The 25,618-nt window shown below is 37.2% G+C and overlaps 1 protein-coding gene across 1 annotated transcript in view; it reads left to right on the top strand.

The window, feature by feature from the left end:
- SPATA7 (spermatogenesis associated 7) overlaps positions 1 to 25,618 on the top strand; it is a 38,734-nt gene that overhangs the window by 3,923 nt on the left and 9,193 nt on the right. The window contains exons 2-5 of the mRNA XM_026044690.1: positions 7,109 to 7,189; positions 8,038 to 8,130; positions 10,186 to 10,233; positions 20,066 to 20,199. Of these exons, the coding sequence (XP_025900475.1) occupies positions 7,109 to 7,189; positions 8,038 to 8,130; positions 10,186 to 10,233; positions 20,066 to 20,199 (356 nt within the window). The remainder of the gene's footprint in view (positions 1 to 7,108; positions 7,190 to 8,037; positions 8,131 to 10,185; positions 10,234 to 20,065; positions 20,200 to 25,618) is intronic.

Genomic DNA, 25,618 nt, shown 5'->3' with positions numbered 1-25,618 from the left:
TATATATATATATATATATATACACACACATTATATATATTTATATGAGTTTTATACGATTATTTCCAGCTCTTGTAACATTAAAAAAACCTGGTGGTGCGGGTAGGTCTGGCGGTGGCACCTCAGGCCTCGGGGGACAGAGGCAGGTGCCGCTCCGAGGAAATCCTGGGATTTCCTCAACTAATCAGAGCTTTCAAATTCTTACACCGAAATATAATTTCAGCAGGATGGGTTTCATTTAAGCAGAATGCTATTAGGTTATTAGTTTTAAAGAGCTGAGAACTAACTCGCTCCTAGGCACCAAGAGTAGTAGTAAAGAGGTGTTTTTGTGTAATCTGGCATAATAAATGTATTAATAGTGCTGTCTAATTAACAGTTTGTACAATTATCTATGATGCATATGTCAAAGTGTTATGCTATAATATTTCATATGGTAAAATAATATTTTGCTGCCAAGGCAAATAATCCCAATCAAAATTCAAGTGGAACATATGGGACTTCTAACTGAGGGAATTGTAGCTTCTTGGGGCTTTATTCATCAGGTTTTGCTTCAGAAATTGTAGGAAGTGATGTGTGTGTATTTCCTCCATGGATTCTGTCATTTCTTAATCAACTTCAAAGTTAATTCCCTTAAAGCTGGCTTCACAGCCAAATCGCAGTGCTTTCAGAACTGATGGGAGTTTTGTTGTCTCTGGAGTCAGAAATGCATCCGAGAGGCTTCCGTTTAATTTGAACAGGAAAGAATAAAAAATGCAGGTGTGATTAGGAAATGCTTAGTTTTTTCCTTACCATAATTTTCAAATAAAATGGAACTTTATGAATGGAACTTTCAGCAATTCAATTTACTCAATTTACAGTCATGTTTGCAGTTACCTTCTGTGACTGCATCGACACTACAAAAAAGCCATACAGAGGTGCCCTGTTTGAAGCTGGTTTCCTTAAAAAAGGAAAGGAGCCCACGACGGGGTTACTGCTCCCTGCCAGCCTTTCCCCCTCTCCCCTCCTCGCGCTGGTTCACAATCCATTGGCAGCTGGGAGGGAGAAGGAGGAACCGTAGTGATAGGAGCCTCAGCACCCAGCTAGGAATAAAATCCCCACAATTTAACATAGTTGTTCAGAGAAAGACGTTCCCTCCTTTGTCCTTTAGGAGGATGGGCAACTAGATGGCTGTCGATAAGGGCCACATCTAATCCATAACTGAACTACGAGTTGCAGTATCTCACCTCATGTTGATGGGGGACAACAAACTAGGGGCCTTCAAAGAAGTTCAGGGGGACTGGTAGGAAGATGCAAGATGCATTGGTAGGAAAGGAGGCCTTAATACTCATAATGCTTTTTTTTTTTTTTTTTTTCCATGGACAGATTATTAATACATCTTGAGACAGCAGGGTTTATATCCATGTTGTATTCACGCACACAACAATTTCTGTAGCATGAAGAGTTAATGGATACTTTAATTTAAAAATTCTCTTAGACTCTTCCTGTTTGGATACTATATTTCAGGTCCTAATTTCATTCCTTTAAATATGACCTTTCTTGAGGCATTAGATTAGATGCTAGAAAGAGTTTCTATCACTACTCCTAACTCACTCAGGCTTTCACAGAGATGATTTAAAACACTTATGCTCTCCCCGCAGCACGTGTATGGCATTAGTGCTACAGCGTGCTCTTAAGTGTGTATGGAGTTAAAAGAAGGGATTTGCAGCTGGAAGAGCATTGAATAGGACATTACTGAACTGGTGAGAATTGCTCATGGTACGACCTTCCCTTCTGCATATAGTTGTCTGAATTATTCACTTTGCTACAGATGTGTCACTAACTATTTTTGTTTCAGAGCACTCAGAGACTGGAGAGAAAGAAAATAGTTGTTGGTGGTAGAGATGAGAGCACCAGTCCTTTAAAAATTAAATGTTTGATCTTTTATTTAGTGGATAGGCTAGAGTAGTTGTGGAGTTGTGAAATCTGGGCTCCATGTCCTTGTCGGCCCCAGGGAGATGAAATCCCTTGCACCTCTTGGCAGTGCTGCACATCTAGGCCTTTGGAAGCAGGAGCATTTCGTGCATCTCCAGCTGAGAGGAGGCTGCTGTGCGGCCAGGAATGCAGGAGTCCTGGTGCCAGGACACAAAGCACTAGAGTGAGTGGCTATATGTAAGATAAGGGTGTATTATAGCAGTGTATAAGGGTTGGTGACTTTAGCCGAGTGCTGAACACCTTCCTCTGGGACAGCTGGGCGGAGATGATGTCCACCTGGCGCTTTGAATCCTGTCTGAAATCTAGGAGCTGCTCATGTGAAAGTGCAGGGGTTGCACTTCCCTACACAGTTACTGGAGGTTTTGTGCCTTCTGGTTCTGGATCTGAGTGTCTATACTATGAGAACATGGTTATGAAAGACTGTGCTTGTTTCTAGTCCAAATTTGTGTTGTAAATTAAGAAGGACCTGTGGAAAATTAATTTCCATAAATTCTAGTTATTACTAATAGGCAACAAAATAACAAATACAAACCACTAATTTCCATGATTTTTTAAGACTGTCAAATAGAAAGGAAATAAAGATCTTATACATTTTTAAGGAAAATGCAAAGATCATTTTGACAAAATATTTTATGAATATCTTTGGAGCAATATAATTATTACTTATATCTGGAGAGAATTACTGAGGAAGCTTTTTTTTTACTCTTGCCTTTGTTAATGTATAGCGTTTCACACTCGCAGGGAAAGCCTACAGAAGCAAAAAATACAAGTCTTAATAAGGAACTAAAAGCTCCAATTAGTATTTTAAATATTATTTAATTTGCTTGATCTCTAGAAGCAAAGGCAACTTGAGAAGCCTGGTGTTATATAGTTAGTGTGAAGGGTCCGCACTGCCTACCCTGTGATGAAAGGTATGATTGGATGCTGCAGTTAAATGTCCTATCCAAGATACCAAAGGACCCCTTATACTTTCCAGTTTCTCAGGCTTATATTTCAGGAAATAATTTCCTAAACTAAATGATGTGGGCTTAAAGAGGTATATTTATGTAGACCTTAAATTTGTGACTGCAGGATTTTAAAACAGATTATTTTATGAATGAAGTAGGCAATGTACATTTTAGTCAGCAAACTTTATTATTGCTGAAGGCGCTCTAGTACTCCGGCGAGTTCTGCCAAGTCCAGACAAGTGGTCCTACTTCAAAATGATTTATTTTTTTTAGAGCTTATCTCAAGTTCATCAAAATCAGTAGGCAGCCTTCACTGAGGAAAAAAAACATCACTTGCATGAGTGCGTTTTGAAAAAGAAAATAAGAGATCAGGTAGGCAAAGTACATGCAACTGCTGCTCTGCTCGCAGCCCTAACACAGCACTGACGCCTTCACTCCCTTAGCTATCCAGGTGGTTTAATCATAACATTGTGTTATTGGCATTTTGTCAGGTAAACATTTGGTAACTTTGTAATTTGCTGAAAATCTCACCTCTTCCTTTCAAATTCTCTTTGCATTATCTAACTCTTCAGTTGAAGTCTAGCTTTTTGCTACTGTGCAAATAACTATTAAAATAGAATGTTAAACCAATTTGAAACATTCTGAAACAAATATCAGCAGACAAACTGAGATTACACTTGTGAAACAGCTGAGCTCCCTTGTTGTTTGACTGGGGTACCCAATCTCAAATACAAAGATGACCGTTCAGCTGTTAGTACTTTATATCTCATTTCAAACATTTTGCACAAGCACTTATACATAACATATTACCCACATACCAAACCTTCCAGGTTCTCCTCTGGCATCAGCAACATCTATCTTCATTGTAAATATGTGACAGTATAAAAAAGAATTATACTGTCAGATAAAGTGATGGGTAGTGTAAGTTGAATTCAGATTTAGGGAGGGTAGAGTAAGTTGAATTTTGTGTAGTAGTAAATGTGATGGAACATCTACATGAAAACAGCCTAGGATCCTAAGAAATCAGAAGTTTACTTGTTGTGTGTTCTCTGCTACTTTTCAATAATGTTCAGCCAAATTAGTGTATTCAGCAAAATTTCAGCCAAATTAGTATATTTGGGCCTTTTTCTATGACAGATTTCCCCCATGTTTTGAAGAAACAAGTAGCTGAGGGAGACACTCAAAGGGCCTCCTGGATGGGAAGGCTGCAGTCTGATTTCATTCATATGATTTAGCATCAGAGGCCGGTAGCGCAGGAGGAAGCGCCATGGGAGCATCACAGGAGACCTCCTTCACAGGCGCTGTTCGTGGAAATACTTTAAACTGAAGACTGTGCTGTTCTTTAATTGGAGCTATAATGGTATGTATAGCTTGCCAGGAAGTAATAGCCAGAGTTCAACGGAAAATAAAATAAAATTCTTCAGTATAAACTTTTGTCTGGTAACATAGTGTTCTAAACTGCAAGAAAGTATCATCTGTTAATGACCTGTGAGGTCTTATCCTGTTCAGGTGCAGTGACACTGGCAGTTCAAGGGCCTCTCAGAGTCTGAATGTTCAGGAAAACATTTATTCAAGGGTCCCATTTCCTGGAATGCAGCTCACAGTTGTAATTGCCAAGTTGCTGCTTTAGAGGGTTTCAAAGACTCCTGTGAAAGGACCAAGTGTCCTGCAGGTAACAGGGATTGGGTCGGGTTGGAAAGCGTGTGAAATCCTTCCTCAGGGACGCACCAGGCAGGGCAGGCGGGAGGAGCGGGCTCCCGGACGTGGCTCCTGTGAGCTGCGTCCCTGTGCAAGGGGCCTTTGCACAAGTGGTTACATCAGTTTTTGCTGAACTTGAGATTTTCACATATTGGGGTTTTTTCCATGGCATGTGAGCAATCTCTGCTCTGCCCATAAACAAAATATTCAGAGGAGACTGCAGAATATTTCTCCCTGATTATCTTGAAATCCACCCCCACACACCTTTTTTATTTTTTATTTTTTATTTTTTATTTTTTATTTTTTATTTTTTATTTTTTATTTTTTATTTTTTATTTTTTATTTTTTATTTTTTATTTTTTTATTTTTTATTTTTTATTTTTTATTTTTTATTTATTGCAGGATGTGGGCAGGAGAGGGGGTTGATTTTTCTTTTATTTTGGCATCTGATCTGTAGTAAAGAGCTGAAAGAATAACACACAGTTGTTTGTCTGATACAGTTTATCCATGTGCCATCTGCTGGTGATAACCTGAAAATGAACATTTCAAAGAAACCTGATTTTTCAGCAGTTCTGAACAGGCCTGTCCCAACTGAAAACACTAAGAGCAACAGATTTCTGAGCATCTTTGCTCATCTTTAAATTAAGCTAAAGACATTTAGCTTTCCTGAAGAGAATCAGCTGCAGGTCTAGATAGTCGTATAACTTTATGTACTTGTATCACATGTGTCATCTTCTGGAATTATAACTCAGATTAGAAATGCAGAAAATGCTGGGAAATTGTGATGATCTCGGGCAACGCTAAATGCAACCACCTGGTTTTCACATGCCTGCTATCTCTTACATTTCTGGCTTCTAAAGGTTTTTTTGTTGTTAGGAGAATTTTTTATTTTAGTTACTAAGAAGCTGATAACTTCAAGTTTGAGTCTTCCCAAAGACTTAGATTCTTCAAACAGGTGAGCAGTCCAACTTGGTGTGAATAGCTAGGTACATCATGAATGCCACTCAAATGCAATAGATAAATACATATTTAAACAAAAAAAAAAAAGCTAATATTGCTAGGTTTGCAATCACCCATTTTTTTTAAACTTAATGATTTTTTTATTGTGTGTTTGAAATTTTTATTATTATTCATCAGTTTAGTACTGTTTATCCTTATGTATGCTTATATCACAAATAGGGATTAGGAAGAATTGTACCAGTAGGGGGATTTAAAATGAGCTATTTCACATTGGTACTTAGGGTAGGAATGTTGCTTTTTGAAGAACAAAGTAAATGGCATAAAAATAAATATAGCATGTAGGATGAGATTAAAAAATGCATATTGTTTTTCTTCATTTTTTTTTTCTTATCCCTTTCCTGCCCCTGGCGCAGAGCACTTGCAGCAAAGGGCAGAAGCTTTGTCACTGCACATGCTGGCTCCACTGTAGTTAAGCCTCCCCAGCCCGTGCTATATAAAGACTGGCTTTTCTAAGTGCGAAATCCTCCTTCTAATTCAAGATCACCTTGATAATTTATTGTGCTTTGTAAGAATAGGAATGGTGTTTATTGATCCACATTTAGTGTCATTTGGCAACAGAGTGCCCAAGAAAATGCTCTGAAAACTTTCAGGTACGCTACTTATTTTCATTTTATTTTCTAAAGACGCTAAAGTTCTAAGTAAGCCATTCCATACATAGCTACAATAACGGCGTCGGTCACTGTGCAACAGGGAGGCAACATGGGAAGGCAGGTGCTGGGCATGCAGGAGCTAGGAGGCCACGGCAGGGCTTTTTATCCTGTGTGGCAGGAGCACACATTATCATTAGACTAATTTCTAGTGTTTCTTTTTTTCTCAGAACAACTAGATATTTAAGTTTTGCCATTGCTTACATTTGTCTGTAGAGTTATTGAATAGCAAACCAAATTCTTCTTATATTAATAGTAATAGGTTTTTGAAATAGACTGTTCTTATTGATAGGATGCTTTTTCACACAAAGATTTTTTTTTTTTCAAAATACTAACCTGAAATTTTAGTATAATACTTAACACAATCATTGCCTTTATTGAGAATATTTTTCTCATTAGTCAGTTTTCAAAATCATAAAATTCTATCAATAAAACCTGAAAAGAGTGAGGCTTTAGATGCAACATTTAGGCTCTTTGTGTGAGCAGCTTAATGATCAATATAAAATTCAAGCTGAAGTGATCTGTTCTGATGTTTAATTCCATGAACTTGAGGAGAAGGGTTGGACTAGATGATCTCTAGAAGTCCCTTCCGACCTCAGCCACTCTGTGATTCTGTGTGTGTGAACCAATGAGCAAACTGCAGTCATAATTTGGCATTCAGATGAAGTTATGTAACTGCAGTGTTATATTTTAGTAGTGGTATAGCATTTAAATATGTTCAGTTTTCTGCTGAAAAGGTCCTTTACAATGGTTCGCTATTCTTTGCTTTACCTTGTCTGCCAAAATGTACTTTCTGCTTTCTAACTCTCTCATGTTTTGTTAAAGCAAGTGATCACCCAGCTGTTGTCATTCCCAGATGTGGCCCAGCAAGTCCATTTAAAGGACACTTAAGTACCAAAAGTAATGGTAAGTAATATGTATATTTTCATAAGAAGGTTGACTTGCTTGATTTTCAGTGAATTTATTCATTTTTATGAATAAAAATATTTGCATAATAATAATCTTTGCATTTATCTCAACTGATGACATTTATTATATGCATTTTGTATGCTTTGCTGAAATGACTTCTGAGGAATGCATTTTCTGTCTTAACTGTTTGGCTATTTAGAAATAACAAGATACACACACACACACATATACCCACAAATACCTGAGCTTTCTGTGTTTACTATTGGGCTATACACACACACACACACACACACACACATACATGTGTGTATGTATATACATATATATGTATACATATATATATGTGTGTGTGTATGTGTGTATATATATACATATATATGTGTGTGTGTAGCCCAATAGTAAACAGAAAGCTCTTATGTGTGTATATGTGTGTGTGTATATATATATATATATCTGTACACACACACACACACACAATCTCTCAAGTTACCAAGAGTTACTGATGTTTAAAGTTACTGATGAAATTACCGATGTTTAAAAAAGCCTTCTAATTAAACATATAATTTCACAGTTGAAAGGGGCTAGTATATGTTTATATGCCATAATGTCACCTTGACCCATTTTTCAGAGTAATGTAGAATGGAGTAACAGGAAATTTCCATACTGATTTTTACATAGTCCAGCTTCAACAGCTCCTTATCATGTAATACTAACTGAGAAAGAAAACTGTCCAGCTGCTGTTGGAAATACTGACTTTGAGTTTGAATTGCCTGATAACAACTGCTTAAAATTTTGATATTCCTGTTCCTGTCTTTGTAATGTTCAAATATGTTTTAATTTTGTAGCTTTCTGCATTGATTCCTCACAGAGTCTGACTAATCAGTACCTGATCAGAGATCACCTAATGTTTCATTATAACAAAATCCTTTCAGCCAAAGGTAATAATGCAAATCTACGAACCTTCTATTATTCTTTGGGAATAGACTAATATGAAAAAAGAGTGAATTGGGTTGTAGAAGGTTTGTTTTTATTTGTTTTTCTGTTTGGTACACAGACTGGTATCAGCAAGGAGATAGAGCTGCTACTTAATCTTTTCTATTCTGGGGTTTGGAAATCTTATATAAATTCTCCAAGTGCTGCCAGCATTACTGCTTTAATTTCCAGGTACTCTAAGCTGCATTCTCATCATTCTGCTGTAGTACTACTATGAAATAATATGCTGAGGTGAGAATGTTGGAGATGGCTGTGATAGCAAGCATACAGAATTTATTTTAGGAATAAATGCAGAATATTTTTAGTTCAAGTCAGACTAGTGTTTTGTTTTCATCTCAAAGGTGATCATGATCAGTGGTTCAAATTGCAATGGGTGGCATTAACGAGCATTAGAGACTTTGAAAGTTGCCCTGTGTTTGTAAATGAAAAACAAAAAAATCTTTATTTGTCTTAAGAGGATGTGTATTAAAATCAATGAAGGCCCCCAGTTTGCACACAGTATTTCAAGATTTATTTATTTGGTGGGAGAATCAGTACTGCAGGTTTGGCATGGGCACCATTAATAAGGAATTTCTAATATGTGAGTTTAGTTAAAAATGTAGGGTAATTACATGGAGGGAGGCGTTATTTCACCATTCCTTGACCTAATAAGCTTCCAAGTAACTATAGAATGACATAAAAAGAAGTTTCAAACTTGTTCTTTTCAGCTACTGTGAGATTCCAGTATTCCCAGTTAAATATAGCTATAACATTAAGCCCCACTTGTGAATTCTGTGGTCATTAAAGGTCTGTATTTTTGCATTAGATATATATATAGATAGCTAGATAGATATAGTTAAACACACACCACGGTGACCTAAAACAAGTACGATTTGAGGAAATCGACAGTGCTGGCTACATAGCAATGTTTCTTTGTGCATACAAAAGCAAATAAAGTCTGAATGTGGGTCTGCAGAATATCAAATAGTCCAATTTAGAATATTTTTATGTAGGTGTGGCTTAAAATACCCCACTACTATCTGCACATAGAAAAAACAATTTTGTTTGTAGTTTTAATCCCTTTGTAAAATAACAAATGTAATAGAAAACATTGTATATTCCCTACTTATGGCAAAACCGTGCCCCAAATTTATTCAGATTTAAAAATCTGTGGTTATTCCTCTCTGGACTTAGAGTGCCCCATTGTCAGTGCTAGAACTGAAAGCAAACTGTAGTGTAGTCCAAATTAATTTTTAAGGGTATATATGCTGCCTTAAGTACCATGTTTAGAAAGTTAATATCATGCACTATACTGAGTTCATAGACAATTTTTTAGTGTTGTTTATTCAACAATTTACAGCCTAATTTTTTTCTTCATGGCATAAACTGCTCTTGGAGGCTGCAATCCTAGAAATACTAATGCCAGGGCTTCACAGGATGTCACAAGCGTTTAGATTAAGTTTGCAGGATTTGAAATAAATGGATTTTTAAGGCCTCCTATGACATTGATGGTCCATTTCTAGTTGGAGAAGGGGTTTTGGAGATTTGTGCTGATTCTCTACATCACACTTTCCTTTCCTAAAAGTTACTTTAGAAGCGGGGGCACTGGGGCTTTTGATTCTGCCAAAGTCTTTGCTTTGGACAGATAATATCCTCAGTATCTTTAGGTATGCACCCAAATCCATTCAGCGGTCAAATTCTATTTCTTAAGACAAAAATGGATAGGATTTTGTATAGGGAATTTAATTTAAGTAGCAATTAGTATTAATTAAGAAGGGAATTAATTTAAGTAGTAATTATTCCTTCAAATATTTATTACTATATTTTCCTTAATGTCTGTCTGTATCTCTGAAATTATCTGACTGTATGAGGATCTAATATTTAACTGCATTGTGCAGAACATATTTTAAAATATTGAATGAGTTCTAATTAAATTAATCTTTGTTCAATGTTATTTTATTCCAACCATCACAAATGTTCTAAAATACATCACTCACATTTATTCTTTTCCATATTTTCAGCAGCTGTAGATTGTTCCGTGCCCAGAAGTAGGTTGACTAGCATCAAATGTAAGTACTAGTGATATGTCAATTCTGAAAAAGCTTCTGTAAAATTAGCTAAAAAAAAAAGCAAGAGAAATAGAAGACCAACAGCAGAATATGATTCTTAGTCAGGCATATGTACATCTGCTGGTTTCTTCAGCTTTTTTTTTAATCCTGCTACACCTACTTGAAAGAATCTCAGTGAGTCTAAGACATGTTCCTAGTCAGTGATTAATTGTGCTTAGGTTTGCAGTTGACTTTACTTACGATCCTTTTCATTCATTTATTTAATGGAACAGAAAAAGATAATTTCAGCATTTTCTCTGTCCTTTCTTATGACATGTTGTGCAACTGAACTTTCAAGAAGAGAGTTTGATAGTGTAAGGACAAGGGAAATTGTGAGAACTTGGCACCTGGGGGCCTGGGCTGAACTTTTTGTTTCATTTCACAGAAAACATAGCTAATTACAAGCACACAGCTACACAGCCTGGATTAAACTGCAGTTGCTGTTTCTGAGAGTTTCCTCATCACTTACTATTGTGTAAAAGTGTCAGTACTGTAGCCTTCTTTATGGTGTTAGCTGAAAAGCAATAGTTACAAATCGGAGACTAACAGAATACTAAATGAAGTATATTAGTCAATGCAGATAAATAGCAGCTGAGCAGCTGTTTATTAAAATAACAAAAATATCTCTGTTATCAGACATCTTTTCTCTGAATCCCTTTCTGTATTTATAATTACTTACAAGTAATGAGATTCTAAAAAAAAAAATAGGATGAGAAAATACTTCTTTTTTTTTTTTTTTTTTTTTTTTTTTTTTTTTTTTTTTTTTTTTTTTTTTTACAATATACTTTTAGGTTAGTCTCAAAGCTGAGCAAGCCAGAGTGATACTGCCTTGAAGAATGACAAGAATAACTAGAGCTGTTGCAGGGAATCACTCATCCTTTTAGCAGAATGTCTTGGTTTCATTTCTTTTTTTTCGGTATTTCCAGACAATGGCTTGAGAGTGAATAGGGCAGCAAGCAGCACCCAGGTCACCAAAGGTGCCTCTCTGGGTGCCTCCCGTGCTTCAAAGGGCACAGCATGGGCTGGAGCGGGGCTGCAAGGATGCGCTGGAGTGGGACTGCAGGGACGTGGGGCTGCAGTAGGAGCAGCAGCCCACCTGCTCCGCAGGGGCATTTGATAAGTTCTTCCTTTCCGTGCCCCGGTTCTACCGAAGCTTTCCTTGAAACAAGCAGGGAAACATGGGCTTGGTACATGGAGGAAATTTACACCTAAAAGTTTGCCTAGTTAAAAAAATAAACCTCTTATAGTTTTTCTTTTTGCATCTGATAGACTTCCCTAGATTCCCTGCTTGAAAGTTCCTCTTGCGTGCCTTCTCACATCTTGGTCTTTCTCAACCCAAGCAAATGCCCATTTGTCCTACAGTCTGCTGTCTTCCCTGATAAAACGCTCCTGAGCTCAAAGCTGGTGTGTTTTCCCCCAAAATGAGCTTCTCTGAATAACAGGCTCGTTTGGGGAGGCAGCAACAGTGCCTTCACCTTAGCAGATAATTGTCATGACACTGGCAGGTGGGCTCTGTCGCAAGGAAATTTCCATTGCAGGCAGCAAGCCTGAGTTCAATGCGTGTTTCTCTCAATTCATCTTCTTCAAAGCAGTGTCTGACTATGGAACTCTGCTCTGGTCACAGAGGGAACATTAATCTCCTATACAGGGCACTGATGGAAACATTTCACCTTTGTTACGGCTTTTGTTTTTGCCCATCTGTTTGATAAAATTGGTACGGTAAATCCTCGCGGAATTGCTCTTTCACCTATTTCCAAACTGGAATGGAAAAAGCTCATGCTGTGTTTTATTTTATTAGAATATGCATATAACCAACCCGGCCCTGGAAGAAAGCAGTTTGCAATAGAAATAACTTAAAGCTGCAAGAAAAAAATGAAACATTTGATTAAAAAAAAAAAAAAAAAAAAAAAAGAAAATAAAAAAAAAAAAAAAAAAAAAAAAAGAACCCTCAATACTGTAAAGTATTTGTTGCTATTCGAGCCTAAGATTTGGAAGTTATAATAGTGTGCTGAATTTTATCATATTCACAAAGTAGGACTCGGATCATAAAGTGAAGCTGAGCAACGTAGCTCAAGGACTGGGATCCTAGTTAGAAACGCAGAATTAATTTTAACAAATGTTGGAGTTATATTGACTATTCAGCCTTGGGAGATTGAGATGTTATTAGACATATCTGTATATATATCTTTTTATCTGTACTTTTAGCTTAATTCTAATATGTGGTATGTTTGATATTTCTCACTGAGAAAAATTACACAATTATAAGTTGACAAGTTGCCATTTTTTAAAATCTGTTTAATAAAAGCAATGAACAGATTCCCCCCCTTTTTTTTCTGAGAGAGGGAGAGAGTATCTCTGGTTTCACTGGAGTTTAAGACTCTTTGCACTTGCCAGACACAAGGCTAAAAGTTACAGTTTGCTTACTGCCTCTATTAACATTTCAGAAGAAGAACTTTCTACCAGATAGTGGTTCTTATCTACCAATTGCTCTTAAACAACTCGGTCCGTACTCACCGTCATTTGTCCTAACATTTCAGAAGCTCAATCTCTGCCCTTCTTCCATGGAAACAGGGAAATATTGGTTGGAAGGGATCTTTTGAGCTCATTAACTCTTCCTAGTGCCCCTTGTTGAATATAGAACACTTGCCAACACTAAATCAGGTCACCCAAGACTTGAAAAACTCCAGGGATGGAGATTCTGCAGCCTGAGAGACCTGTTGCAGAGCCACAGCATCTGTCTAGCAAAAAGATTTTTTCTGATGTCCAATCTGAACGCTGCCAGGATTAGGAGCGAATTTACCCGCAAGTTTGTATTCTGGTAATACAGTTTTAAAAGTCAAATTTTGGACTGTGGAGGATAAGTTTTTTAGATACCATAGCTGACATTGTGGGTCCAGGAAGATTAATAGCAGAAGTTCCAAATTGCAGTAGGCCCAGGATTTTGCTGTATGCCTTTTTAGCATTTACTTTAGATTATCCTTTCTTAATAATAAAAAAAGTATTTGAATATTAATAATTGTTCTTACTGAAGGTTTGCATATATTTTTTTCTGATCTGCTTTCTTGATATATTTTGTCATGCAAGATCTCTTTATAGTACTAACTAACCCCTTGTATTGTATCTGCATAAATCTCATAAATTGCAGGTGTTTAGAAAGAATTTGAAAATTACTTGAACTGATTTCTTATCTGAAACACTGGTGGGTGTTTTTTCTTTGTATCTCTAATTCTTCATAACTATGTAACTATAGGTTTCAGTGGTGTGATAACAATTCTGTCAAATATAAATGCTCAGATGTAAAACTCAGTGCTAGGTATCATTTGTAGTGTGTGATCAACTGTATAATATTTCTTTCTCTGTCTCTTGTGAAAGACTATATAGAGATGACAGCAAATAGCTCAGTCAGTGAGAGTATTCAAAATATACTGAAAAAAAAAAAAGCAGGAAAAAAGATTTTTAGAGTGTTTTCAAACCAATTGCTTGCTTTTTTCTTGCAAGGGTTAGGGTGTGTAATTTATCCAGAAACAGATGCAACATCCGTATGACTGAATGCCAGGGGAATGGCCACATGTGGCTGAGATCCACTCAGTGCTGCATTGGGAGGTTACAGCTTTATTCGCCCAGTAATTCTGTGCCTGTCATTCTTTTCCTCCCTTCCTCCCTTCCTCCCTTCCTCCCTTCCTTCTTCAGAGAGAGGAGAAGGAAACCCTAACAGAATACAGTAAGACAAGGAATAGAAAGACAAAATAATAACATGTTTCCATTGAGGCAATGACAGGCACAGAATTACTGGGCGAATAAAGCTGTAAGCTAGAAAGAAAGAAAGAAAGGAAGGAAGGAAGAAAGGAAGGAAGAAAGGAAGAAAGAAAACCAGATTTAGGAAGGGTGGATACATTTTCAGTTTCAAATGCTAAGATTTATCAACAGCATAGAGTTTCAAAATGGGAATTCCTGCAGACAGTGTTGAATAATTTCCCCTGAAAATGTGCTTGTGTACTGCTAAAATAGCAGGTGAGTTTTTCCCCTTGAGTTGTTGCCATGAATCAGTCATTAGTGTTTAAGAATTGAACCCGATCCTGTAGTTGGCCTTCTCCCTGGACTACTGAACGCGGTCTGTCCTTAAAGTGCATTTAGTTTCCACTGTTCTTCTCCCGTTCTCTTAGATGTCAGTAAAAGCAGGCGAGCTGCCATGTGCTGCTGGGCTATCAGCGAACATGTTCTGGTGTATTAGATCAGCTCTACTGACTGAAAATAGTTGTTAAAATGTGAAACTTCTTGAAATGCGAAACTTCTATGTTCAGAATTAGTCCAAGCATGTTGATTGATACTGGGGGCCATTAGAAGCCTGTAGTTGTGGAGTTAGTGCCAAAGAACTCGACAAAAGCCATGCCAAGTAAGACAGCTGCTCCGACACAGGCCTCATTTCTAACAGTGCTAACTTTTCAACCCGTATGTTTAGCAGTTTTTCCATGGAGCATATTGATAGTACAGGCTGAGCCTGGTGATTAGTGTGCTTGGGAATGCAGGTCTCTGATACCAAAGGGAAAAAAAAAAAAAAGGACACTGAGAAGATACCCGCTACAAACCTATTTTAGCACTGATGAAACTTGAATGGGAACATAGGAGAAAAGGATTCAGAGTAGTCAATAAATTTGTTTTGTTTTGTTTTGTTTTTAAAGTTCTTGGGAGGAATGGGATTAGGTTCAAGTAGGAAAATGAAGAAATGGTTATGCTGTATAATTCTGTATTTGTATTTAAATTGGAATTTTCCTGGTGAGCGCCAACATATTTTGCACTATTGCTGTCCATTCTTTATGCTGTGAAAAAGATAGCTCTATCTTTTTCAGGCTTAAGTATTTTGCTGTTGTTGCTGTTTCACATGAGTCTTTCCCCAAATCTCCCTGCTTTTCATCCTTTCCTACTCTGCTCTTGGGACTTGTTTGTACACATGCACTTTTGAAAGTGAAAACTAAAAGCAACTAAAATAAGTCCTCTGACACGAAACAGATAATTCTAATGTTTAGACTTTCAGAGTGCAGATAGGTCGTTGGAAAACTATTCAAGAATATTTATCAAGTCTGAATCCCCAGAGAGCAGGAAAATTCAGTGTGTAAAGATTTTTGACAATCTGCAATTTTAACTATAAGTAATTTGGATTTCTTATTACAAGTTTTTTTTTCATTTTTAGGAGAGGTAATTAATTTTAAGAAACATGCTCAGTACATCAGTAAATACGTTTTTCATGGAGTTTTTATACGGTGTCTCATTTCTAATTGAATTTACCCAGCTTTAACATCTGCCCAGTATTTGTTTGTTCATTTCTTCTTGTCATTGTGCTTTTTTCCACTCTTACTACAAGATACTCCTAGCCTACCATGGAACTGGAATAAAATGGCACGTCTTCTCCTTTGTCTCACAGCATTAGCTTGGTCTAGTTTGTATAAATTGTCCTTGGGGTGTCCCCCATGGGCACCCTTGGACAGATCCCGCTGTTCCCATCCACTCAGCCTCTCTCTGCAAACCCAGGAGGCAGCTCGGAACGTGACGTCTCCATGCGGTTCAGAGGTGGATACATTCGGGATAATCCTGCGCTTCTCTCCTCTTTGGGAATTCCTCTTAAGGATTCCAGTCTCGCTCTTAGGCTTCATTTCCAACCATTAATAATGGCTGGAATCTGCTATTAGTAGCTTGGCCAAGTAGTATCATGTTTCTTAAATAGATGTGCTGATATAAACGCTGCTTTTCTGAGTAACATTCTGCTTGGTACAAACAAGGCTGGAGGAATCTCTATTGAATGTAAAAACACACCAGAGAGATGGCCAGGTTTGGACAATTCTTTTGAGATTTGCTCTTCTGTAAGCTAAACTCAATTTTAATCTAATTAATATTTTGTTGTCTGGCATAACTTATTTACACCAAAAGTAAAAAACAATTTGAAGGTTTAACTCTGCCACCTGTAGCACAATATGATAAACTTTCATTCAGTGATTTGAAATACAGAGCAAAGGACGATATTTCAGATCATGTTGTCTTTGTGCACATGGTCTTTGAGCTGCTTAGGAGTCTGATGTGATATGTATGATTATTTTTCTTTCTTCCAGGTTTTATGGCATTAATTTTATAATTCTAAGCACTTGTCTGAAAATGGCTTAGTCGAAAAGAATGAAGCCTATAGAGGGAGTACTCTAACAGAGAAATGTATTAGAAAAGTATGATGTCTGCTTTCTAAGTGTGCTCTAAACTTTGTGAAAAAAGTGTTTGCTTTGGCAAAAGTGTTCTTTCTATATTGGATTGATCAGCATTTCATAGGTAGCTCTTCTAAAATTCCTAGCTTTTCCTCTGTTTCCCCTGATTGCCAACAGAATTAGCAGAACAGATTCCTGGAGTGGGTGGAATAAGTTACAGACTGTGAGTTGATGTGAATACAAAAATCAGTACTTTGTTTATAATCTATTATCTCTTTACTATAAATCCTTGTGGTGATTTTCAACATATCAGTTAATGAGATACATTAAGTATCTATTAAGTGTCTGTTAAGTGTCTATTTACAACCAATGGATAGATGTAATTCGATTCATTAAATGTATGTTTATATTTCTAAGTATTTTCTTTTTAGAAGAGATGATAAAATCGATTTTTTTCATGTATCTGCAACAAGATGTATACATTGTATTAATTTTTTCCCATATTTGATTTACAAATACGATAGGTTTCTGGAGGCAAAATATGATTACAGCTGTTTGCAGTGAAATTATTACGTACCATGTAATGAACTCACTTGACATTCATTTTGTGCTCATTCATGACAGTATGTTAATTGTATCAAATATATAGTTTATTTGACCTCACTGGAAACCAAAGACACTGTCCTTGTGACTGCTTTGAGGGAGAAGACATGTAGGACAGTGAGGAACCTTATTACTCAATTAACAGATACATTTTCTGCCTTTTAATACTGCAGGTTTATCCCCGAATGCCAGTCTCATTCTTTAATGTACTCACAGCTGCAGCACATGTGGTTCTGTTTAGCCATGCTGAGTATCTCCAGCTCCTAGCAGCTGTAGTTGTACTTGTACCTTAAAGGCTTGGGTGCCTCAAAGGCTATTTGTACGATAGCACTTTCTGTCTAGCTAAAAGCTAACTAAGCTAAAGCTAAGCTAAAAGTCTGGATTCTGCAGTTCCTGTCTGGGGAAAGGGTATGTGCTTTTGCCCTTGCCTGTGTTGCTTGCTGACTGCCTCAGGGCTAGTTGTCACTTTACCTTGAATCTGGACTTGCAGGTTTTACAATTTCTGGCTTTTATAGCAGATCTAGCCTGAAAATGGTGTCACTGAGCTTTGCATATACCTGCGGTGCCCTGTGGTCACCATACATGACACTGTGGCCTTGGAACGGGTCCTGGGTTAGCTGAGTCGAGCTCGGCATGTGCTTCCCATGGGCCAGAGGCCTTATGTTTCCCGTGGACGTGACTGCGGCCCGTGTGTCGTTCCAACAGCCAAAGGTACCTCCTGGCTTCCTGAGCCTCCTCCCAGCACAGAGGCACGAGCCAGGCTAGGGCTGAGAATGATAACGCTAACAAGCAGGCCTGCAGGTCCTTAGGGATTAGCTTTTACAGCTCTGAACCCCACTAGGAAAGACAGGGTCTGCGCGGGTCTGTTAAGTCTCAGTCTTAATCCTCTGTCACTAAGATGTGGGGGGAAAAGCCCCCTGTGAAGTGCTGAAAAGCACAGAGCAGAGTTGAGACAGCAGCAGAACTTAGTTTTGCGTTGATGCTCACGTGCCTCACAGCTGCTCAGGACCCCCTTAAGCCACGTTGTGCAGGCAGAACGGGCAGCAACACGGTCCAGCTTTTGTCATCTCGGACCAATCCACTTTCCACTGGAGTGTGGGGAAACTTGTTTCGGGCATCCACTCACGGTTACCAAATGGGATGTTCTTGCGTCCCTATAACCTGCATGGTAGAGCTTTGTCATTCATTCACTCTGTCTCCCTAGATATTAATTCAACACTCATTTCAGCCATTTACCCAAACGGTAGGACAGGCTGTTTTAACAGATATGCAAACATTCTGCTGGGTGAGTCTAAGTAATTATTTATTTCAAACATATGAAACTTCTGACCTTTAGCTAATTCTGAGTGTGTTGTAACTTTGAAGACAAATGGAAATAGAAATAATAGTAATTTAGAAAGGCTTCATAATAATGATTATTAGCAAGACAAATACCAAGTTTTAATTAATTTAATGGTACAGTATATTTGTTTCCTTCAAGGCATATACTTAGTTCAGATTTGTAATATTTAGCTTATCTTAGCTTTAGGTAATGACTTTCAGTAATAAAAGCAACTTTATATTGTAAGTACTCTAATGGAGTGTGCTGAAAAAATCAGCAGCTGAAAAGCAATTACTTCATATTTTACATGTCAATTGTAAGAACTGAAGGAAAGAGAAAGGGATTTCCCTGAGGAATGAGAGGAAGGATTTTGCATCTGAAAGAATCATTTCTCATTTAAAAAGAGTATAAAATATTTTATAAAATGAACACACAGGTTTAAATAATTCACAGAGATTAACATATCTGTAGGATTAATGTACACAGAGAAGTGAATTTTAAAGGTTTATGTAAAATTCCCTTGAGCCTCAGATTGCTGGGGTTCCCAGCTGTCTAGAGAAATGTACCACACCAATCCACAGTTATTTACATTTCTATGCATTAATTGCAGTAATGTATGTGAAGATTACTGCACTCTGGTAGAGAGAAGTCTACCAGAGTGCAATCTGAATACATTATGCATAACCTTGGAGAGATCAGTGAGGCCTTTCTGTCTGTGTGTCTGGAGGAGATGAACTCCTATGTCTAGATCAAACAAAACTGCCCAGTAGCACATGAGCTTGGCTCTATGTAAATGAGTGGGAAATCTTCCCAAGGGTAAAAGAGGTTTCATTGTCCATGCAGACTTCAACATATGCTCTATTACGTATTCTGGAAATTAAATTATTAATGTTTCTGATGGATTATTGAGCATTGCAGATTTTACCGTTGGTGGCACCAGTGTACTCACAATATACTGAAATTTTGTAATAGATGTAGGTGATTAACAGCAAACTCAGAAAATTTACCTTGTCTTTCTTCAGGGCTCTTCTCTGGGATACCTGACAGCGCAGTCACCCAACTCCTCCTCTGTGTTACAGATCTTATGAACATGATCTTGGATCTGAATCTTATCAGTAGAAACCAATAAGCCTTTTTCCTCTCCTGATCTGGCAGTGGCCCTTGTGCAGTGTCTGCTCTCCTTGTTTATGTCTGTGGCATGAACATATGGTTTTGCAGTGCATTTCTGTACTTGGGGAAGCACCATCTATTCTTCCATGGTTTGAGCATGAATTTTGTATGCAAGAGATTTATTGATATGTCACCGTTTGTTTTGTGCTGAATGGTTGGATGAGGGTACAGGATGAGTGCAAACGTATAGTGCAGAGTGCTCTGTAAACAATACTGATTGTAGAATACAACAATACCGATTGTAGATTGATAGAATTGTAGTAGCTGTAAAATATTGTCTAGCTTCAGCTATCAGCATGGTCTTATTTTTACCTGTTATTTTACCTGTCACTACTACGATTTTATCTATACTTATTTTTATTTAAAATTAAATAATTTTTCATAATTGCTGAATGAAGTGGAACATAGCACAATGGTGGGACTTTGCTGAGTGTCAGGAAACCCCCTATGACATTTTAAAATTGTTTATGAAAAAAAAAATCATCTGACAAACTTTATTTGTCTCTTTCCTAAGTTGCAGACCAGCAAAGAAGAGAGAAACTGAAAAAGAAGATAGCCAGGTGTGAGAAGGAGATGAGTGAGGGTAAAACTGGCTCACGATCCAGCTCAAGGGACAGCGGAAGGGGGCTCTCATCCTCTGTGGGAAAGGTAGATATTTTAATATTGCCTGTGTAGCATTTTCCTACTTAATTTTTCTTTAGGGAAACTATTACGGATTTAAAGGGAACTCTGGGGAGTTTAAACATATTTTTCAAGGAGTTTGAAGAGATTAAGCGAAAATATTATTATGAACTGGTACTATTCTTAAGTGTTGGTGAAGTAGGTGATTTTGATACAAGATGCTGCTGTAAATCTAAGAACCTCCCTCCCAGTGGAACATAACACAGGTCACCTTCTTTCAGGAGGCAAACATTGGATTTTTTTCCTTATTCCTATATTGAAGAAGATAAACAGTGTCTTTAAGTTTCTTCTAGTGCTGTGATTCCTATTTTTCCAGAGTAGTCCCTGTCTCACCACGGAGCACTTGTTGCTGAAGTGGAGCTGGTTTGGCACATGCATGCAGCTTGTGTGCTAGCTGTTGTGAGGGGGCTCTCCAGGAGTTCCCGCTCACCCCACACAAGGCAAGGATGTGAGGCAGCAGTGACAGTGCCCATAGCTACCACCCTCAAGCCCCTGTCACCCTCAAACGCTCTTTCACTTCAGCTCAAATCTCCATTAGTGCAGAGCACCCTATGTGAAAACTCTCATCCATTAACTTTCCTAGCAGAAGAATTCTGCTGGGAAATTCTTTTATTTATTCTGCTAGAATTCCTTTTCTTTTTTTTTTTTTTCCTAAATAATCAAAGACATAATTCAGAAAATAGTTTCATTCATTGCAATAAGCTACACCTTGAGACTACAGTTTTTGAAAGTAGAAATAGTACTTAAACCATCATAATGCGTGAGAACTTTGCTGTCTATACTCCTAGGTTCACTTCTTTTAGCCAACACTTCATCTAGATGTAAGGCATGTGTTTCCATAATAAATAAATAAATATATATCACAAATGAATTATATTGTCCTATTCATTAGTGTAAAGGAGGAACAGCAACTTAAGGAAGACTGTTTTTTAAACTATGTTGATTTTTAATATCAAATGCTTCATATCTTGTTTAAATATCTATAGAGCTAGAGTAAATTTCCAAATAATGCAGAAAACTCATTACTACTTTCTGCATGGCTGGTTTTTGTAGCAGGCAATTTGAGCATGATCATACTTAATTACTTTGAAGTTCAGGGCATGGCTATTAGTTATGTATGAAGGTACAAGCCTGCATAAGAAAAGGAAAAATGTCCTTTTCAAAATAGAAAATTTATTTTTTTAATATCAACAAAATGATCTTGGAAGACTTTGAATTTAGGTACTGGACAAAGCATAAAAAAAAAATTTCTTTTGGATAATGTATTTCCTTTGCTTCTGTGCTTTTTTTTTTTTTTTAATTTACATCTGCAAATAGTAATTTTCACTAAACTACTATTGGGCACTATCTTAGTGAAAAGTTCTGATTTCATTTGCTTGTTGCTCCACCAAGGCATAACTCTACTTCCTTAATCAGGTGTCCTCTAAGGCATTGTTAAAGGGATTTAGTCATTCTAAATTTATGTCTTTAGCCATCAGAATATACTGGTGTGTGACACAACAAATTTTAAAGCTGCAAATTAAGGTCTATGATAATATAGAGGATTTTTACCACAGAAAGTAATGACATTATGATGTCATTATGATTATTATAAAGACTATACCTCCTCTGTTTGAAGATGTGGTTTTCTTGGGTTAGAAGGATCCTGGGATGGAATGAGGCTCAGAAGAAATCCGAAGCAATCAGTCTTGGAGCACTGCAGATCTCCAAGGGGGTCTGGCACCTTGCAGGACCTGGTTCTCTACTTAATAATCATTTTATAACATTATAGGAGCAACACAAGAATAAAATACAAGTTTTACTGACTTTGCCACCATTATATTAAAGCATAAAAATACAAAAGCTGAAGTCATGACTTTCACAGTGCATGATTTCTTGCCTAACAAAGTGAAGGTCTTGTAAAATCTTTATCAAACTAAGAGTAACATATATAGGTAGCAACCCTTGTAACTCTAGCATGATCAATACCCAAGTGGTTTATAGGATATAAATGTGCTAAATACCCTTGATTTATGTGCCTACGTTTTATTTTCAAAAAGCTTCATTTGTTGGCATTCAGTATTTTTATGAATTCTGGTAATTTCCATGTCTTTATTTACTCTGTCTTTATTTCCTCATTCTTCATTTTTCAGAGTTGCATTCATTATTATTTAATGCTTCAGGAGAGCACAGGAACTGTATTCATTTGAAGCTATGCTTCGTGCATGGTAGAAGGAGAAAGGACTACAAATATTTCCTCTAAAATACGTACTGTATGTTACACATCTCTTGACACACTGAGTAGATCACAGATGTTATACACTGAGCTAACTAGGAGACTGATTACCTGTAATGATTTTTGTGCCTGACTGGCCTGCTCTTTGGCAATTTGGCAGAAAGGCTTAATTGCACCTCAACAATAAATTTAGGTAATATTTAAATTTAATAAAATTTAAATTTAGTTATAAATGAAAGTTACTTCAATGTGAGAATCTACTATAGTATGTAATAAACGTATTTCTGTTGTGCTTACCTGGATTTTGTGGCTATAATCACTATATCTTAAAGAGTATTTCCCTACATTTAGCAGAACTCCTATTCTGCCTGATGCAGTATTTTGATGGGATCCCTTGCACATAAATAACTGCAAGGACATAACAGTTTATTTCTCACCATCAGGCAGAAGGTCAGGGAAAGCATAAAGATGTATTAGGAAGAGCTTTGCTTCCCTTCTCCTCTCATTTTTCTGTATAACATAATAATGATGGTTGACACCATGTGTGAAGGCTGATCAAAACAGCATGATAAGCTACAGACACGGATGCTGAAACAGCTGCTCACATTATGGCTCTGTGAGTTTGTGAATATATAAATATATGCTTAAAAATGCTATTTAATGCCTTATTTAGGGTAAAATCTGGAGGATGAATAAACAACATATTTGTAACTGTCCAGACATTTATTGTGCACCAGATGAAGTGATAGTAATGAATTCTTTAATGAATTATTGAAGTGGCTCTATCACGATATAAAAGGCACAGTCTGGAAAATACTGTAAGGCCTGTTCATAAAATGCCACTAGCAGTATCCTTCCCCTGGGGAAATGCAGCTGCCAGGAATGGAGAGCTCCACCCACATAAAATCTGTAGGTTCATAGTTTGCATTTTTCTGTGCAGAGATTATTTGGATTTTCAAACATTCAGCTCAAAGATTTAATGAGTCAAGTTGCATGAGGTTAGTCTGGCTGATCTCTTGAAGTGAAACCCTGGCCTGGACTCTCTGAGAGAAGTCTCCAATTTGAACAAGACTGTATTTCACATTGTGTGTTCAGCTCGTCCTATTAACAGGCATTTCTGACTGTTAAATAAATTTTTAAAATATTAATCATTTTCAAAGGCAGCTGGAATGAGGCTGAGGCTACTCCTTTGAAAAATAACTTTTCTTTTAACCATTAAATATATAGTTGTCATTGTCTTTGGAGCGCAGAGAGCTGCTTAATGTTCTTCTCAGCCTTTTTTTTCCTGAGACTTCATGATTCCTTAACTTCAAGTGAGAAGAAAGTCAGCCTGCTTGTCCACTCGTGTTTGTGGTGAGAATCAGAAATAACTCAATTTAATAATTGGGGAAAAAAAAAAAAGTCTGTACAACTAAAATAGAGCTGTTTATAAATGCCAACTAAGGGGTAGGGAATTTGCTTTTCAAAGCATCTATATAGGTGAAGTCTGAAACTTTCCAGCCTTATCTGTTTTGCACAGTGCTGAGCTACCCTTGCAACTATTTTATATGCAAACAATTACACTGATAAGCCTCGTTATGCAGCTTGCTAACACAGCCCTTTGCCTGGCATTGTTGCTGCAAGTTATTGGTTCAGCACTTAATTATGCTGTAGTAGTAAAATTAAGTTGCCTCACACAAGGCACCATCAAGAACAGCTTATTTGAGCTCAGCTAGCTAAAAATAATGAGCTCTTTGCATTAGATGTCAGCACATATGCCTATTTTTGTGCACTGTTAAGAGGATGGATAGGGGAGAAAATTGTTGTGTGGGAAGATGAAGGAAAGACTCATGGCCGCAGTATGTTCCATGATTTAATTTTCATGGCAAACCAGCTGGTATATTAAATATTTCTCCTATTTATAGCATGGCACAAAATGTTTATTCATCATTTTTAATTTTCTTTTAAAATATCAAGCAGTTCTGAAGGGGAAAATGGAATAGTGTAGATTCAAGCAGCAAAAGCAGCAGATTGGTGAGAAAATGTTATGTGTAGCAAAAGTCATTGCTTTTGGAAACAGCCTTTTAAAGAATTGAACAGTTGAACAGAAAAACTACATATACTTACTAGATATGCTACATATATATATATGTATGTATATGTATATAAAAACAGACCATTTATATGCACTATATATTATATATATATATGCAGGAAATAAAAGTATATTTAGTTATTTAGGTGAAGTTTGGCCTTTTCCAAGTCTCTGCAACAGGAGACTTCAAAAGCCTCACGAGCGCTATGAATTATCTAGAAAATTTCCCAGGGGTTCCTTGTTTTGCTCCTTTTGCAGGTAGTCACACTTCACTGGTGGGGAAAATCAACCGCCTGTCCTTTAATCCCCGTCTTAATTTTCTCATTGTTTTTGAACAGTGAAGAGATCTCCAGGTTTCTCTTGCATTCAGGCAGATTTTCACATGAATTAGCTCTAATACCAGCGTGGTGATACTTTACAATCGGCAGTTAATGTGCTGTGTCGAAAATAAATGCACATCCCAGCATATGTTTAAGTGGCTTTCCATAGAGGAGCTCATCTTTCCATTACTTTGATAATGTAACACTAGAGCTTAATAGTTTTAATTGTTTAATAGAAGCATAATGCAGAGATGACTGGAACATATTCTTCTATGTAAAGATGTTTATTTTTTCTCCCTTTTTTAATCATGTCAGAGCTTTATGCATGCCATATGCCCTGTATAAGTCTAACCTTATCTTTCTGTTCTTTGTTCAGATGGTGGGAGTGTTTAATTTCTGTTATCTGAACCTAAATTTTAAGGGGTGTTTGTTTGTTTATTTTACTCTGGGCCTTAATTGGTTTTAGAAATTGGATTTTCTTCCTGGCAGACCTACCCTCTACTTACATACGTTCACTGAAGTCTCACAGAATTCAATAAAGCAGCGGTGTGGAGCTTGTACAGCCCGAGTGCAAGAAGCAATAAAATCATTATGTTAAAAAGCCTCACTAGTTAGTTAGAAATGAACAGATCTGGATTTGTCAGCTGTGATTTTAGCTTGGCTGTTACCTCCTCTTGCCCCATAGGAAGGCAGGGATTTCGGCCTGCCCCGTAGGAAGGCAGGGATTTCGGCCTGCCCCGTAGGAAGGCAGGGATTTCGGCCTGCCCCGTAGGAAGG

The sequence above is a fragment of the Nothoprocta perdicaria genome, unplaced genomic scaffold, assembly GCF_003342845.1.
Source record: "Nothoprocta perdicaria isolate Ctin4 unplaced genomic scaffold, notPer1 scaffold_379, whole genome shotgun sequence".
NCBI lineage: Eukaryota > Metazoa > Chordata > Aves > Tinamiformes > Tinamidae > Nothoprocta > Nothoprocta perdicaria.
The sequence above is the reverse complement of the archived record's forward strand: the minus strand, read 5'-3'. Positions and strand labels throughout refer to the sequence as shown.